Here is a 17,720-nt window from a genome sequence, read left to right as displayed (position 1 = left end):
GGCTCTGGCTCTGTAACTCAGTGGTTCTGTGCATTTTTTTTCCGTCACTCCGGATCCGTTCCCTCAGGGCGCTCTGAGGGGGCGGCGGGGCCGTGCGCGCGCTCCTCCCTCACGAGTCCGCGCGCGCCTCACGGGCGGGAACGCGGGGGCGCCGCACTGCGCATGCTCCAAAGTAACGGGCCGCGCGCCGGGCCCGGCGGACCCCCCCTGAGCAACGGCCTGGCCCCCTGAGCGGCGGCCGCAGTGAGGGCCGGGACCTCGTTTTGGCCTCGTTTGGTGGCTGTGGCGACCGCCAGAACTGCGGCCCCCGGGCGGGGGGGAGCGAGGCGATGAAGGGCGCGGTCTCCTCCCAGCTCCGCACCGCCTGTGGCGGACGATGCAATAAGGGGAGAGGTGTATTCCAAGCCCGCCCCTTACGGGCCGTGGCCGGGCGGTGAGAGGCGCGGCCTCCTCCAACCCCGCCCGGCCGTGTCGGTGGCACCGTGTGGCAGCGGCGGCGGGGCTGAGGTGATGAGGGGCGAGGTGTCCCCAAGCACCGCCCCCTCGGGGCGGGGGCTGCCGCCCGATTCGCTGCCGCCGTGATGGGCAGGGCGGGGCTGGCGCTCGGCCGCGCCCCCGTGTCTGTGGCGGCCGCCCGAGCGCGGCGGCGGCAGGCGGAAGATGGCGGCGGCCGCGGCGGCGGCGCTGCGGGCCTGGTTCTGGAACGAGCGGTTCTGGCTCCCGCACAACGTGACGTGGGCGGACCTGGCCGGCGAGCCGGGTCCGCCGGGCAGCGGGCTGCAGTACCCGCGGGCCGCTCACGTCCTCTCCGCCTTCCCGCTGGCGCTCGGCATCTTCGCCGTGCGGCTGCTCTTCGAGAGGTGAGCGCGGGGCCGCCCCCGGGGCGGCGGGGCCGGGAGGCGCCGGGGTCAGTGAGCACCGGGCCGGCCCGGGGGGCGGCTCGGCGGGGCCTCCCCTGCACCCTGCGGGGCCTCCGCGAGGCCCTTCGTGCGTGGAAAGGGGACATTGTGTAATCCCGGGAATCTGTCGCGGGAGTCGTGTCTGTCGCGACATGCACAAGCCCGTGGGGCTCTACTGCCCTGGATCTGGGTAACGAGAGGCCCCTCCAGTCCGGTGGTGCTGAGGTAGTGCCAAGAAAAATCCCATGTTTTATACAGAAATTCACTTTTCCTCCTGCTCCTGCCCGGGAGAAGCTCGCAGGGTGACGGACGGAGCTGGCGGCTCCGCACTTGGCTTCCGTGTGTGCTTTATTGTACTTTCCCTGAGTTCCTGGATGAGGAAATAGGGCTCGTTCTCATGGCCTGATGCATTATTAAATACTCGGTGGCTCTCCCTCGTCTCAGGCACGATGGATGCGAGTGCGGATCTTCATCTCTGCCCATCAACAGGTGTAAAACGGGATTCCTCATTTACCTGGGCATCCATAAACATGTGAGCTCAGCCGCGGGGCACAGGTAGATCCTGTGTGTGTGGTGTGGATCTACCACAGCCACGCAGTGTGTGGGTGGCAGAGATATTAATTAGTAAAGCGGCTTACTTAGGAAACCCTTAGGTGAAACGGACCAGGACACCCTGTATTGCTGTGCACGTAGTTCATTAAACATTGATTTAATCTTAAATTTCTGCCTTGAAAGGGCAGAAGTTGGCCAGGTTGGATGGACTTGGAGCAGCTTGGATTAGTGAAAGTGTCTCAGCCCATGGCGGGGGGTGGGGCTGGGCGAGCTTTAAGGTGCTTTCCAACCCAAACCATTCCATGATTCCATAGGTGTTTTCTAAGCATGAAAAAGGCTGCAGGACTAAAGTGAGTAGGAATTGAGTCAGTTTTTTTTTTTTTTTTCTGTGGGTTTTCTTTAAGAAGTGTGAATTTTCCTGAGCTTTCAGAAATTAAGAGGTGGTTGGGATGGAGTAAAAAGATGGCAAATATAGGAGGAAAATGAAGCAGGTCAGCAGAGAGGTGAGGAATTGAGAGGCTCTATTTTCTCCATGCTGTCTTTCTGCCCTTAGGAAAAGGCTTCAGAGAACCCCGGAACACCCGTGGCACTGCCAAAATCCCATCTCAGCTTGGTGTGTGCTGGTCCTGGCCAAACTTGCCAGGACATAAGGAAAGGAGGTTGTGAGGACACAATAAAAACTATGTTGTGGGGAGGTTCCTAATCCAGGTGTCAGTCTGGGGATGAGGTGCAGAATATTCTCTTTTCCTGGAGTTGTTGGGGAAGATGCACTACACTTGATGGACACTGCTCAAGGCAGCATTTACTTTGTCCTGATAATGTCTCCCTGGTTTATGAAATTTCTTTTGTGATGTTAATTTAGGGTGGAGTGAAACGATGATTTAACTCCTGAGCCTGCAGAGCAAATCTCAGAGGCCGAGGTCTGGTTCCTGAGGGGGTTGTTCCTGATCTCAGCTGTGTCTCAGTGGTGTCCCAAAGTGAAAGCAGATTGTCACAGCCCATCTCAGGCGGTTTCTAGTGTGTTTATTTTAAAAGTACATATCTTTGAATAAACTCCTTTCTGTTTCTTCCAGCCACTTTGAAGATGTCATAAAAGTTCAGCTTTGTCTCAGTAAACTCCTGTGGTGCATTTATCCCAATTCAGGCTTTGATTGTGTCAAGTGTCTCTCTTGACACACATTTCACAGTTGGACTTGGTGACTCAGAATGTGAATTACAGACTCGTGCAGCTCTTTTGGTTGAGCTGCTCTTTTCTCTCTCCTTTTGCAGCTCCTCACTGTGAGGAAGTGCTGTGTGCTACAACACTGACACGTTTCTGTTAGTTAGAATTCCACTAAAAACTACCTTTTACATCATGGCATTGACAAAATAATAATTCATTTGTCTGTCTGTGGAAAGTTTATGACTGTAGGGGTGAGGCAGGACTCATAGAGGAAGGTAAAGACAGTGGCAAGTGAGAGGGTGAGGATTGGTTAAATCTTAACACAGCGAAATTGAGAGATTATGGAAATACAAACTCAAAAAGTGCATATTCAATACATCTCACTTTGGAGATTGTTCTTCCTTTAAGAGCTGTAATAAACCAAACTGGAATGTTCATAAAGAGATGTTTTTGTGAAGCACAACATCCCTGAGAACTATCTGTTCTAACACATGAGTCTGTGGACTTGAAAATTGGTTTTAAAATCAGTGTGTGTTAACAACTAGTGTGAAAGGGTAGGCTGGGGTGTGAGCTGATCCCTGCTGATAAAGGTTTCACAGAAGTATTTATGTGATGAGAGTTTCTTGCTGGAAGGTGTGGCAGTAAGTTGACCTTGGGTACAGTTCATTGCCGTTGGGATTTCTATAGAATCATAAAATCATTTAGATTAAAAGGGACCTTTCAAGGCCACCTCACCCAATCCTCTCCTCAAAGCAAGGCCAGTGTTCAGGCAGCTCAGTTCACTTGTGGTCTTCTGCCTTTCAGTTTGAATATCCCCGAGAATGGAAATTTTGTCAGGGCAGCATTTTTGTCTATTTTGGGGTTTGTGCAGAACTTTGTCACTGTGGGATTCAGTGCAAAACACATCTGAAAACCTGCTCTGGCACCAAAAATTTAAAGTGTGAGTTCACCTTGCTGAGTTTACCTCAATAGCAGGTCAGCTTGGGGTTTTCCTGTCTGAGCAGGGCATTCACCACTCACTTCATATTCTACCTGCAAGTTCATGTGTGAACTTCTGTGCTGCACTTGTGGCATATCGTGCAGGAAAGCAGAGTATAAAGACATTTAATACTTGATTTTTTTTACATTTTTTGTGGGGGTCTTGCCAAATGTTTCATAACATCAGCACAGGATTTCTGGCTGGTGGTCTGGATTATGGCGGAAGCCGTGAGCCTTTGGAGCCAAGCTCAAAGGAAATCACTCCTTCCTTTTTTATTTTTTAATTTATTTTTTTTTTTAAGCTGCGGGCGTTGAAATGTAGTTTAGCATGTCCAGAGACAGGAGCAGAGCTGGGAAGGGTCTGGAGCATGAGGAGAGGCTGAGGGAGGTGGGAAAGGGGCTCAGCCTGGGGAAAAGGAGGTTCAGGGGTGACCTTGTGGCTCTGCACAACTCCTGACAGGAGGGTCAGGTTGGGCACCAGGAGGGATTTCTTCATGGAAAAGGTGGTCAGGCCTTGGAAGGGGCTGCCCAGGGAGATTTTCCCATCCCTGGAGATGTCCAAGGATGTGGCACTCAGTGCTCCGGGCTGGGGACAAGGAGGGGATCAGGCACAGCTTGGGCTGGATGATCCTGCAGGGATTTTAAACCTCACAGATCCTGGATGGAGACACAGGAAGAGCTGGGGCAGCCAGGGAAGCCTGGGCCCACAGTGACCATCGTTTGTTTAGTGTTTTCTGAGAGCTGGGTGTTCTCTGGGATCAGTCACAAGCTGATCTGTAATTCCTCAAGGGAAAACTCCACGACCTGGGACTGTTCTTAAAAACAGCCACAGATATTTGTTCCTGAAGCGCTAAGTGAGTATTCCTGAGAATAGTTACTGTTGGAGCACTTAGAGCCACGAGTCTCCTGAATTTTAATCTTTCCTTTTAAACACAAGGAGAAATTGTAACAATTGTGGTCAGAAAAAGCAGCATTTTCTACTTGGTGGCACTGGGAGGCTCCTAAATATGTGTAATTTCAGCTTAGCTCTCTCTGAAACAATCTCTCAGTGAAAGCAAAATGGTTTTAATGATTCAAATGTTGTGTCCTTTTCAAAATCAGTTTGAGAAACAGGTTCTTCCTCACAATAACTGATTAAACTGAATTTTGCTCCTTTTGCCCACCAACAGGAGAGGAACAATTCATGTGTCAGGTAATGCAGACATTTCCCTTGGAGCCCTGAGCCCGTTCTGACACAAACCTGCTCATTTGGATCATATTATATTTATTTTAGTTTATTATATTTGTTTTAGTTTTAAACCCAGGCTTGTTTCTAGAGTCTGTGCTGTAAAATCCAGGACGAGTTAAATCAGTGTGGAATACACAGAGCACATGGGATGGATGAGATCCCAAGATCAGGGATATTTCAGACTGGGGCACTTGCATCTTCCTGTCTGTCCTGAAGGAAACCAGCCACTTTATTTTCCCCCCAAGAAAAAGTTACTTTTGGGAGCTTGTGTCACTTGAACTTCCCTTTTTTCTGAGCTGTGTGACACCAGGCCTATTTTGGAAACAAGATGCTTTGTTTTAGGGCTTCATCTCCAGCATTTCTGTTCACAGCAGACTGCTATCAGTCTATTGTTTTATTGCTGAGGAATGAGAATCTCCCTGGGGAACACATTCAGATCCTTACAAGCCAAGGGCATTAAGATTTAATTTTTCATTCTGTTGTGCACAGGATGTGGTGTCTGTAGTTACCATATGGATTAATAAAAGAAATTTCTTCACCTGGGAAGCAGTGGAATGGAGATTTCAGAAGCTTTTTCACCAGGTTTTGCAGGTGGTGACAAATCCAGGTCCTTGTGATTCAGGCAGAGGAAGGAAATAAATATCTTGTTTTAATCCAGCTCTTTCTGGGCAATTCTTGCAGGTTTATTGCCAAGCCATGTGCCATAAACCTTGGCATTCAGGACAGTGGACCTCACAGAGCCCAGCCCAATGCAATTTTAGAGAAAGTGTTTACATCCATCACTAAGGTGAGTCACACTTCAAATTCCTGCTCAATTCCAAAGGGGATGGAGGCCTGGAAGTGTCTCGGGGGGGCTTTCGCTTCCACTTTTCTGGGTTGAGATGCACATTTCACACTCTGCTTCTACAAGTGGGCTCGTTCTGGTTTTACTTTGCCTCTGGCACATCCTTTTGATAGCAAAGTAAATTCCCTTTATGGTGAGCCATGGTTTTGTGCACAGAAGAATCTTCTTTGGGATACAAATGTTCCCCTGATGGACAGGCCTGAGCTTCTTCCTTCAGTCCAGGAGACAGTGGGGATTCTTGGTTTAACAGGAGATTTCCCAGCATCTTCCACTTTTATTGGGAAAGGGTTCCTCTTTTTCTTGAGCTCGGTTCCTTTTCTGATTTTATTGGTTTTATTGTGAAAGTCTTCCTCTCACTTTTGCCATTTACTGTAAACCTGGGCAGCAGCTGTCAGTGGAAGGGGATTATTCAGGGAGGTGTTCAGTCAGTGAAGGATGTCCTGATGAAGGGCAGGACATTCAGTGGTGGCTGCAGGTGTTTCTTTGGGTTGTTTCCTTCTTTCCCTTAAGCTCACAGACCTACAGATTTACAGAATCCCACTGTACTTTATCCAGCATTGAATAAGTGGAATAGATTTTCATTAAAGATAACATAATGGAAGGTTTTCTGTTGAGATTTGGTGATGCTGAACCTCATCTATTGAAGCAGATAAAGGGAAATTCTATAAAAACCTCAAAAACTTGCCTTGTGGGAACATTAAAGTTTTGAGGCATTTGGAATGATGTGTGAACTGAAAAATCCCCAGAATCTGATGCCCTTTGTTGGGAGAACTTTAATGCAGGGGATGTCCTTGAAACTGATGTTTAGAAAACCCAGGAGGTCACAGGCTGCGCAGAATTTGTCTGGCTGATGAAACCTTTAACTGTCCCACTGTGCTGCGGGGTTTGGGGAGTCAGGCTGGGAGTCCCCTGGTGCAGGGGAAGGATTTCACTGCCAGTCTGAGCTGGGAGCTCTGAATTCCCTGATTCCCCTTGAAGGCAGGTGCTTTCCCCCCATTAAATCCCAGGAAAGTGCTGAGGGATGTGTGATGGATTGACAGGACAGTCATGGTCTCAATGCTGAAAATCAGATTACTCTGATTTTGGTTTTCAGCTGATGAACTGATGAATTTTTATTAAATCAACATTCTGCATTTGTGGTTGGTATGTAACTAAAATAGTAAAATGTGTTTATCATCTTTCAGTGGTAGAGCTCCCTGGCAGAGCTGGTCTGAATTATCTCACTCCTGGCCTGTAATAGAGGGAGCTACCAGGTTAGGTTCACTTTGATAAATCCATTTATGTTCATTCAGACAGGTGGAGAACCGGGATATATAATATCTATATTTATCATTGAAGTACTTGAGTCTTCCAATATATTTTCATTTATAAACTTTGATAACAGAAATAACACAATTTCTACTGTGCCTTTATGGAATATACAAATATCTACTGTGTTAAACCAACTCTTACTTTAAAGTTTCCCTGTCCTTGCTGTGAGTAGCAAACCTTAAACATCTTAAGCTTTGCTGCTGAGTTCTGGGCTGTTTGAAATGATGTGCAGCTTTAACAGGTAGGACAGAACACTTCAACAGCTCCTCCCCCCAATTACCAGACAGAACAGTCACATCCTTTGTCTTAATGTGCTGTCAGCTGATGAAATAGGTGAGGAAATGCTCAACCAAAACCATTCTGAGTAATTAAGTAATTAGCGGCTTATGAAGGTTAAACCTGAACGGTTTGTGGCAATGGGTTCTTGCTTCCAGACTCTGTGGTCCCTTCCTGGTGTGGTTTTTGTTATCTGTGCATTATTTCTGTCATAGTGCAGGACTGAAAGTAGCTTAAGGAGTGGGAGAAATGACATTTGTTTCATTTTCCTTCAGTCTCCAGATGGAAAAAGGTTAGAAGGCTTGTCCAAGCAGCTGGACTGGGATGTCCGAAAGATCCAGCGCTGGTTTCGGCATCGGAGGAACCAGGACAAACCCACCACCCTCACGAAATTTTGTGAGAGCATGTATGTTTGTGCAGAGGGGCTTCATCTTAGAGCTCTGCCAGACCAGGGCCAAAATTCCTGTACAAGCAAACAGGGCGCTTAAAGGAGGTTTTGAAATTCTCAAATATTTTGTGGGCATGCCTGAGAGACCAGAACGGGGTACAGGGGTCAGTGCTGGGTGGCTTTAGACACTGGGCCAGATCCTTTGTGGCACTTGAGAGTGTCTGTGTGTCCCTGTGTCTGTCTGTCTGTGTCCATGTCTGTCCCTGTCCGTGTGTCCCCATGCCCACACTGGCTGTAAATCCCCTGGGACGCTCCTGCAGGCCCCATTCCCACCCAGAGCTTGTTCCCATTCCCACTTTCTGGCTTTCCCAGTCCCAGACACTCCTTGGCTTCCTTTTCTTCTCTTTTCAGCCCATTCTTTGTTCCCCATTCCCTCCAAGCTCCTGCAGTTTTCTCTGTAGTGCAATAGAACCTCAGCATTTTTTCCTGACTTGTTTCTCCTCTGCTGGTTTCTTTCCTTTCCAGTAACTTTCAATTCCTCCCCCAGTATGGTTTTGTCTACCTAAAGCCACAAGGTAAGAGGGAAAAATCCATACATGTGGGTGACAACAGCTTTGCTTGTTTTGTTGTCTCTTAAATATGGAATGATGCATGTTCACCCTGAGTTTCAAACCTGGCTGTTGATGCAAACCCAAGTGTGGTGTGAAAACTCTTCAGTAGGTTTATGTTACCTGAAATGTTTAGAAATGAAGACTTTTCAGGTGTCATATTTTTCCCAATTATTTAAATTAATTTTACAAATGCTAATCAAAACCTGATTCTATGTCCTAAGTTTATTTTTTACTTCTTTTTCCAGGTGGAGATTTACATTTTATTTCAGTATATTTTTTTATGGAATCAGGTTTCTCTGGACGGTGAGTTGCTCTGTCACCCACGCTGTTGTTCTGTGTGGCTGCAGTTGAATGATCCCTGATTTGAGCTCCTGGGGGTTCTGTTCAAGACCTTCTTTACACTGTAGGGAAGCTTCTGTCCAGATCTATCATTTTGGAAATCACAGAAAATTATTTGATGTGTTACCCCAGAATGTTGGAAAAAAACAAGGTGGATTTTGGGTTTTCTTTGCTATGGAAAGCTGCTCCTTTTTATTTCTTTCCCTCTTGAAAGGATACAGATTCATCTCCTTGGCTCTTTATTATTATCAGAGCTGTATGATTATTCTAGAAATTTCCATTGCAGCAGACCTCACACTGACAGCACAAATTAGACTTGAAATCACTAGGGTGTTTTACAGTAGATGTAGTCTGAATGGCAGAATAAAGGTGAAATTTCAGTGAGCCAGTGCCAGGTGACTTTAGGTGCCGGGGAGGAAAACACCCAGTACAAAACTGGGATTTTATATAACTTTTTATTTATATATAATAAAAACCTACTTATTCCCTTTAGGCACCCTGGTTTTGGGACACACGACAGTGCTGGTACAACTACCCTTTCCAGGTACGACAGAAACACCTCCTAAATTCCAACTTTTTGGACAATTTCAGTTTTTATTTTTGTTATTGATACTGGATTAGATTTACTCTTTGTGCCTTTACATCCTGGTTAGGTTTGGCAGCAGCAGGGTTTCCTCAGATACATCTGACTCAGTTACTTTATGTTCATTTGGTGCTGAGATTGTTAAAGTGGGATGGAAAAGGAGGAAGGAAAATGTGATTTTAATGTAAATTTTGAATTATTTTGTCTTGTAACTGCGCTTTCTCTGTATTTTCCAGCCTCTAACATCCAGGCTTTATTATTACTATATCTTGGAGCTGGCCTTCTACTGGTCCCTCATGTTTTCTCAGTTTACAGACATTAAAAGGAAGGTGAGACGACCCAGAATTTCATTAGCTATAATGAAAACAATAATAATACATAGGACTAACAAAAAATGGGAGTGTGCCTGGCCAGGAAAGCTAAAATGTAGTGATAATTATGGTTTCTTCCTCATTTACCTTTGTGAGCCCTGAGAAAAAGGGAGGAGCAAGGCTGACCTGGTGTATCCTTGAGTTCCTTTCACCTTCCAGGGGACAGAGCAGCTTCACTCAATGCCTCCCAATCAAAAGTTAACAAATCATTGCCTAAAAATAGATTTAACTGAAAGGCTTGCAAGAAAATGAGCTGCTCAAAGCAGTACCTTGCTGAAGCTGCTGAGGAAATGGCAAACACTAAGGAAATAATAACTGGGGTTTTGAAAGGAATTTCTCCTCTGTGTGAGGAGCAGATGATGAGTGGTTGCAGTTGCTCAGATCTAATTCTGTCGTGCTGTGTTCTAGGATTTGGTTATTGTTGCTGTTGGAGAACAGTCCCCAGTAAATCCTGGCTTATAGCTTCCTTTACATGAGCTGCAAAGCAGCAAATTACCCCAATTTTTGCATTGGCTGTTAAAAAACAAGTTTACCCAGGCTTTTTGTGCTGAAATATGAGCAGGTGGTGCACTGTGGAATACAGTGGAGCTGCAGACAGGGAGTGATGAACAACTCTGGGGCTGTGTTTGTAATATTTCATTTTGACTTTAACAAGTGGATGACATTCCCCACAGCAGCAGGCTGAGGTACAGGGAGCCAGGGGCTGAAGTGCACACCAGCCCTGAATATTGTGCATTGTAAACATTTTTTGTTCTTCCTGCTGAGTTTACCTGTGCCTGCTCTGCCCTGGCAGGGTTTGGTCACTGCCAGCAGCAGCAGCACTTAAATGTGTCCCAGGAGCTAAGGGGATTTCAGTGTGTCTGAAATCCAGAAGGAGATAAAAATAAGGGTCACCTTGTCCTCTGAATCATATCTGTGGGGTCTGCAGGTACAGCTGTGTGTGTGCCAGAGAGACTGTGCTGATCCCTGAGCAGGCAGAGCTCTGACTTGAGCAGCACCAAAGCTGAGAGATCTTTCTGGAAGCTTTTGTGGAGATGGTGGGAGTGTGATGAGCTGTGATTGCTGTGGAGTCACAGCCTGAACCCAAGGAATCCTGGGACCCCAGTGACTCAGTTGGGTGGCTCTGTTCCAAACTTTTGCATTTGTGTGACAACCAAGGAATCTTCATTCCTGGTTTTCCTGTTTCCAGGACTTCCTGATCATGTTTGTCCATCACCTGGCCACGATTGGACTGATCACGTTCTCCTACATGAATAACATGGTGCGGGTTGGAACTCTGGTGCTGTGCCTCCATGATGCTTCAGATTTCCTCTTGGAGGTGAATTTCCTTTCAGTCTTTACATCCCTGATGCTGGTGTGATCTTAGGGGAGCAAGCTGACATTCTTTGTTCTTGATAAACTGCTTTAAATATGCCATGAAATTCGTGCTGCTGATCCTGCCTTGTCAGCTTTTCCTCCAAACTGCTTGGGTGCTGAGAGTCACAAAATCATGGAATGGTTTGGGTTGGAAGGAACCTTAAAGATCACCCAGTTCCACTATCCCAGGTTGCTCCAAGTCCCATCCAGCCTGGCTTTGGAGACTTCCAGGGATGGAGCAGCCCCAGCTTCTCTGGGTAACCTGTGCCAGGGGCTCCCCACCCTCTCAGACAGGGTGATTGTATCCTCTGGCAGTTTGAAGCCATTCCCCCTTGTCCTGTTGCTCCAGCCCTTGTAAATATTCCCTCCCACTATTCTTGTAGGACCACATAAATAACAGTATAAAAATAGTAATACAATGTAGTAATCCCTCTGTTCCAAACTGTACAAATGTGATTGAGAATTTTTTGCCTCTCTCCAGCCAAGTAATTACAGGAGTGCACAAAGAGAATAATATTTGCATGTTTATTGTCTCTTGCAGGCTGCAAAACTGGCCAATTATGCCAAGTACCAACGTCTGTGTGATGCTTTCTTCATGCTCTTTGGGGTCGTGTTCATCGTGACCCGCCTGGGCATTTACCCTTTCTGGTAAGCACCTGCAGCTGGGAGCTCCTGCTTGTTCTCCCACTCCTTTCAGCACAACCTTTGTTTTTGGCTTTTCCCAAGCATCCCAGCTGTCCCTCCAGGCAGCCTGAAGCAGCACATGGCCCAGGTGCTGTTTGGGGCAGGAGGTTTGAGCAGGCACATGAAGAAATCTCAGATCCCAGAGTCCCATCACAGCTGCAGTGATGGCAGAGTCAGCCAGAATTGCTCTGAGAGGCTTTTGAAGGATTCTGTGCTTCTCTGAAGAAGTTCTAGAAATAATTACAAGTGATGCACAGTCTCTTGAGGTCATTTTTGTTTGTGTTTGGCTTAGTCATCACTAGTTTCTGATTCTTATGACACTTCTGTCCTGTCCTTGTGTCGTGACTATTCAGAGCCTGAAATAGGTCTGAGGTTTCTTGGGAGGTAAAACTCTGGATAAATGGCTTAGAGAGAATCATCCCATAATGAGATTCCCTCTCACCTCAGTAGGTCAGAGCTGGAACAGTGCTTTGGTTAATGAGCTGTTGTCCATTTATTGTGTGTGGTGGCAATTTGGTTACACCGTTTTACTGCCTGCATTTATTTCTTAGGCCATGGACATCTGGCATTCCCATTCTTTCTGGGTGCCTGCTAGGCAGCAACAATCCTTTCACTTTAGCTCAGGGTTGCAGTTAAAGCTCTTGCTTCTTTTCCAGTAAATGCACCAAAGGACTCTGGATGAAGAAGAGCTTTAATTCCTGTTTCTTCATAGGCTCCTTCCAGGGACAAAATAGAGATTTGTTTTAGCAGCTGCTGTTCTGTCTCTTACCTCACACCAGTGCTCAGCATCCTGTAAATCTTTAATGTGTTTTCCACAGGCTGTAATGTCACTCCTCAGCTTTGTAGAGCAATCTGGCAAGCTGCAGCAGTACTGCAGACCCTGCACGTGCATTCCCTTCCCTAATTAGTAAAGTAAAACATCAGCAGATCTCTGGAATTGCATTTAATACTTTCATAACCCTGCTAGGAGTTAAATACTTCTGGAGCTGCCTTTTGGGGGATTTTGCTTCTTGTTTGAAAAGCTTGTTTTGTTTTTCTTGTGTTAAAAGCTGTGTGAAATTAATGTGGTTGTTAAAGGTTTCTCCATACCTCTCTGCATCATAAAATCCAAAGTGTTTATTAAATTGCTGAAGGACTGGCAATAACTCCCAGCAACAAGAACAGCAAAACAGTAATGAAAGAAACACAAAGCTTGGGCCATAAAGCAGTTTTTGAGTTTTCCAGCCTGGCTGGAGGAATCTATAAAACTCTGAGGGAAGAGAGGAGCACCCAGGGAGGGAGGGAGGCCTTCTGGGGACAAAAATTCCTTCCTGATCCCAGAATCCTTGAGGTTGGAAAAGCCCTCCAAGACCACTGAGTGCAGCTGTGACCGATCCCCACTGGAGCAGTGAGTGCCACATCCAGCTGTTCCTTGGGCACCTCCAGGGATGGGGACTCCAAACCTCCCTGGGCAGCCCCTCCAGTGCCTCACCACCCTTTCCATGAAGAAATCCCTGCTGATGTCCAACCTGAACCTTCCCTGGCACTTCCCTCTTGTCCTGTTGTTACTGGGAGCAGAGCCTGACACCCCCCAGGCGTCCCCTCCTGTCAGGGAATTGTGCAAAGCCACAAGATCTCCCCTGAGCCCCCTTTTCCTCAGCTGTTTCAGCCCTGGACATTCTCCAGCCCCTCAATATCTCCTTGCTGTGAGGGCCCAGAACTCACAGAGGGGCAGTCCCTGCCCTGCTCCTGTGCCCACCCTATTTTTTATATGATTTTTGATCTTTAAATCTGGGTGGAAGCTGCCCAAGCAGGAAGGTGTTAACAGTTGTTTTGGTGACCAGAGCAGCCTGACATCACTTCCTGTGAAGTTGTTATAAATAAATGCTTGTGCTTTGGAGAAGAAAATTGGCAGCAGATCCATGTGTGTGTAACCAAATTGCAGCACATTCACATGTTGTGTTTTGTTGCTCAGTTCAAATGCTCCTAATGAGCTTTACTCAGTCTCCTGACTCAGGCAGGAGCAGAGCAGCAGATGCTCAGTGAGACACAAACTGTTGTGCATCTGGCCTGGCACCTCCAGTCAGAGCCAAGCCCAGCTGATCTGAAATGTGTTTCTGGATCTCTTTCAGGATTTTGAACACAACCCTGTTTGAAAGCTGGGAGCTGATCGGTCCCTACCCCTCCTGGTGGCTGTTCAACGGGCTCCTGGTGACCTTGCAGGTCCTGCACGTCATCTGGTCCTACCTCATCATCCGCACGGCCTCCAAGGCCCTGGTGAGGGGCAAGGTAAGCCTGAGGGAGGCTGCTGGCTCCTCCTTCCTACAAACCCCATCAAGGAATTGTGAGAAATTGAGCTTTTCAATGAGGGCTGGTGTTGGTTCTTAAGGGACTTGCATCAAGAGTTCACAAAAATGGTGGTTTTACCTTGATTGTTCTGCACTTGTGAGTTGCCAGGTGTGTTCAAGGCAGGGAGTCTCTCCTGGGCATGCAGGGGAATAACTCCATTATCCAGTACATTCAAATGTCCTAAAATGGCAATTATGACACTTTTGTTGTGCACTCTGGAGTTTAAGGTGGTAGCAGGCTCTCTTTTGGACAACAGGATGAACATACAGGATGTTTTCCTATGTCAGCCAGTCCTTGGGGTGTGCTGGGGATTGTGCTGCTTCACTGGCTTCTGTCTGCCAGTGCAGTGCCTGCACTGAGCTGAGAGAAGAGGTTCCCAGGGATTCAGTGGCTGTCAAAAATCACAGAATGGCCTGGGTTGGATGGGACATTAAAGATCATCCAGGCTGGACAGGGCTTGGAGCAGCCTGGGGTAGTGGAAGGTGTCCCTGCCCATGGCAGGAGGTGGAACAAGGTGAGCTTTAAGTTCCTTCCAACCCAATCCATCCCATGATTCTATGAAACCAGCAAAAAAGCTGATTTAATACCACAAATGTTTTTTCCTGTCAGATATTGATATTCTTATCTGGGTTTCTCTGATGGCTCTGCATTATTTTGTGTTTAACTTTAGCTGCCCCTACCCATGGAATGTGGCCTTGAAAAATATAAATATTCTGATTGACTCTGGGGGCAAGCAGGTTTCAGGGTACGAGCTCTCCATCTGTTCCCCACAGCTGCTGCTACAAATGCCTGATTTTCATTCTCTGCAGCTGTTTCTGTATCCTGAGTTCTACACCTTTTCCCTTTCCTTGGTTCTCTCCTGTCCAGGTGACCTAGCCAGAGAAAGGACTCTAAGCTCTGTCTTCTTCATTCTTTTCTCCTTTTCTCTGTGCCAGATTGGAGCTGGACAGTTTCACCCTGTGCATGTAAGTGTGACCTGTGTTTCTGTTTGTTCACTGAAACACGTCTGTGTCGAGGCCCCAAGACAAAAGCAGAGCCCTGGTGCCTTCTCCTTCTCTCCCTGGTCCTGACAGAATGCTAAAATACTGTTTTTTCCAAAGGTCAGAGCAGTGTCCTGGGGTCTGTTCTCACCTGCTGTCACCTGCCTGCACAACCTTCACTTTGTGCTTTTACACACCCACACGCTCCAGTTTCTGTCTTTGCTCCCCATCAGCACCACACTGAGGGGAGAGGGCAGGAAGAATTTACTCCTTTTTGTGAAAAGGAGTGAAACAGTCACTTCTCCCCCAAGAACAGAAAAAATGTCAAGGGATTTCTGCTTCCTTCCAGTGACCCTTTGAACTTCCAATATAGCAGGAGATTGGGGAAAGATAGCAAAAGTTCTGACAACAGGCAGAAGCCAGGACATCCAGAAAGCTCCTGGAGATCATTAACTCCACCTGGCTTCCAGCCAGATCTTCCCTGGAGTTCAACCACTTCCTGCTGCTGCAGAGCCCTAACCCTGACTCCAGGAGAGCAGAGTGAAATCCTGGAACCCTTGGGAAGCTGCAAGGCAGAGTGCTGGCACATGGAGTCACTGAGGCTGCAGAGGGAGGGGAGTGAGGGGCTGCTCTCCAGGCCCAGCTCACACTGGGGAGGTTTGCTCTGGCACCTGCCACCACCCCAGCTGTGTGTTTGCAGCTGGGGCCACGTTTATGGGCTCTTCCCCTCCCCTCCTGCTGGGAAGGTTCAAAATCCCACTTGCAAGTCAAACAGAGCTGGGTTTGCAGCAGTTTGAACTAAAGCATGCTCTGTAAGGATACCTGGAACCCTGGGCTGAGGCTGCTGCTGTTCTGAGCAGGTGTTTGCTGGATCAGACACTGCCTTTATTCTCCATCCCTGTCCAAACAGGCTCCTGCTCCTAAATGGGATCTCCCAGATGAAGCATGGGCTGTGGAAATGGAGGTGCTCTGTTGGAGCAGTGATGTGATAAATAAAGCTGCTTAATTTTTAAAATAGCAAAGCTGCTCCCTGTAGGACAAAATGTTCTCTCTCAAACTGACACATTCCTGGTTTTTGGTTGTTGGACCCACTTATGATCGTGGCATGAGAAATTTTTGATTCAAAACAAATGGTTTAGGAAAATGGCCTTTAACTGATGTAGAGAGGAGCCCTTGGAGGACAAGAACAACACCAGATCTGTAAAATCATCATTCAGAGACACAGAATATTTGGGAAATGGAGCTCATCTTTCTAAATTGTCTTTTTCAGTGTGTGTGTCTTGCTCCTAATGTGATGACAGGCTCAGCTTGAACTGAGCCAGGCTCAGATGTAGGAGGTAGATGTGAGTGCAGGTGGTTCATCACAAGGACACAACCTTCTAACTGCTGCTTTCTGTCAATTTTTCAACTCCCCTTCTCCTCTCCCACTCCCCAATTCCACTGGCAATGTTTAGGTGTCCAAGGATGACCGCAGTGACGTGGAGAGCAGCTCTGAGGAGGAGGATGTGACTTCCAACAGCACAAAAGGAATTTTCAGCACTTCCAGTAACGGTTCCAACCGCCTGAACGGCCACGTGGCCGGCGGCCAGTGGACAGGAGAGGAGTAAGGCCCTGGGCTGGCCTTGAGCAAACACGAACTTCTCTTTCAATATCTAGTTGTGTTGAGCTCCACATTCCCAAGTGATCTTTAATCAAAAACCCCTTCCCCAGAAACCTCCAGCAGACCCGAAACGGGCACAACCCTGACCAGTCAGAGGCTTTGCACGGCACAAGGGATGAAGCCAAGGAGCGGGGCAAAAACAAAGCTGCAGATTTCACTTCAAGCCATTTTGTACTTCAGAAGTACCAGGAAAAACCCCCTGAGTTCTGTTGATATTTGCAGAGGTGTCTTTGTTTGTGACAAACTGGCTTTTACTGGGATCAGCTCGAGGCAGAGCAGGTTTGGACCGCAGGGTTTGGTGCCACTCGGCGACGGTTCGCTCCCGGCAGCTGCAGCAGCTCTTGGTGCACTCCAGAAGCCACTTCAGAGCACAGAGAACGCAGGTTGCACATCCCAGCTGCCCTGGGTGAGGCAGAGACTCTGCTCCCAGCTGAGCTTTGAACTGTGCTAGCCCAGAACCACTGCTCTGCCTCGCCCCAGGCTGCTGGGGAGATCCTGGCTGCTCATCTCTGCTGGCGCCAGGGACCAGGCCAGCATCTGCTGCCTCTTTTGGTGCTGCAAACCCCTCTGAAGTCTTGACCAAAGCCTTCTGCAAGGGGGTGGGGGGGTGGTTTATTGCCCCTGAGATAACCAGCATAATCCAGGCGTTTTAAATTGTTTCCTTCCTGTTGCAAATTGTGGGTTTGAAGACTTCTCTAGACCTACCGGATTCAGTTGGCTAAGCTGGCATCAGAGGGAGGCTCAGAACTGGTGGGCTGGGTTTAATTCTCCAAAAAATAATGTTTTGGTCCTGTACTCTGAGACAAGTGGTTGTTGCTGCTCTGATGCTAGAGCTGCGGAGGAACCCAGGGCTGGATGAGCAGCCACACCGTGGGCTTTGCTTCTCTTTTTTTACTCAATGGTACTTGGGGGCAATGGAACGGTCAATCAGGAGCAGAATTTTGGAAACTTCTCAAAGTTGTTACCATTTTGTACTGTTGTTTACTCTTATCTCCAATTAAAAGTTGCTTCAGAAACCTGGGGTGATGTGTTTCAAATGGCTCCCTTGGCTGTCTCTGAGCACTTGTACTGCTGCCAGAACAAGAAAAACAGCTTTTTGGAAGAACTGAAGTGATGGACTCATGGAATGCATCCCTGCCCATGGAAGGGGGGTGGAACAGAGTGACCAAT

At 47.6% G+C, this 17,720-nt stretch overlaps 1 protein-coding gene across 3 annotated transcripts; it reads left to right on the top strand.

Annotated features, from left to right (window-relative positions):
* The first annotated feature begins 656 nt into the window (after positions 1-656).
* CERS5 (ceramide synthase 5) lies at positions 657-17,566 on the top strand. 3 transcript variants are annotated; one of them, XM_059491264.1, is made up of 11 exons: positions 657-860; positions 5,501-5,606; positions 7,526-7,656; positions 8,495-8,552; positions 9,082-9,132; positions 9,408-9,500; positions 10,732-10,860; positions 11,440-11,546; positions 13,694-13,850; positions 14,846-14,875; positions 16,345-17,566. In XM_059491264.1, the coding sequence occupies exons 1-11, from the start codon at positions 661-663 to the stop codon at positions 16,495-16,497; spliced, it is 1,215 nt and encodes a 404-aa protein (XP_059347247.1). In that variant the 5' UTR covers positions 657-660; the 3' UTR covers positions 16,498-17,566. The 3 variants fall into 3 exon arrangements, with proteins under 3 accessions (XP_059347247.1, XP_059347245.1, XP_059347246.1); XM_059491262.1 differs by lacking the exon at positions 14,846-14,875; XM_059491263.1 differs by lacking the exons at positions 657-860; positions 5,501-5,606; positions 14,846-14,875 and adding an exon at positions 1,105-1,124.
* The last annotated feature ends 154 nt before the right edge of the window (positions 17,567-17,720 follow it).

This window comes from Ammospiza nelsoni, chromosome 32 (genome assembly GCF_027579445.1).
Source record: "Ammospiza nelsoni isolate bAmmNel1 chromosome 32, bAmmNel1.pri, whole genome shotgun sequence".
Taxonomy (NCBI): domain Eukaryota; kingdom Metazoa; phylum Chordata; class Aves; order Passeriformes; family Passerellidae; genus Ammospiza; species Ammospiza nelsoni.
Note: the sequence above shows the minus strand (reverse complement) of the source record. Positions and strands in the feature narration are given on the sequence as shown.

What these genes read in the sequence shown, in the direction of transcription:
- CERS5 (XM_059491264.1), top strand. Translation starts at nt 661, where the DNA reads ATGGCGGCGGCCGCGGCGGCGGCGCTGCGGGCCTGGTTCTGGAACGAG. An exon ending in GTGCGGCTGCTCTTCGAGAG is followed by an intron (nt 861 to 5,500) that starts GTGAGCGCGGGG and finishes CAATTCTTGCAG; the next exon opens with GTTTATTGCCAAGCCATGTG. An exon ending in CTTCAGATTTCCTCTTGGAG is followed by an intron (nt 10,861 to 11,439) that starts GTGAATTTCCTT and finishes TGTCTCTTGCAG; the next exon opens with GCTGCAAAACTGGCCAATTA.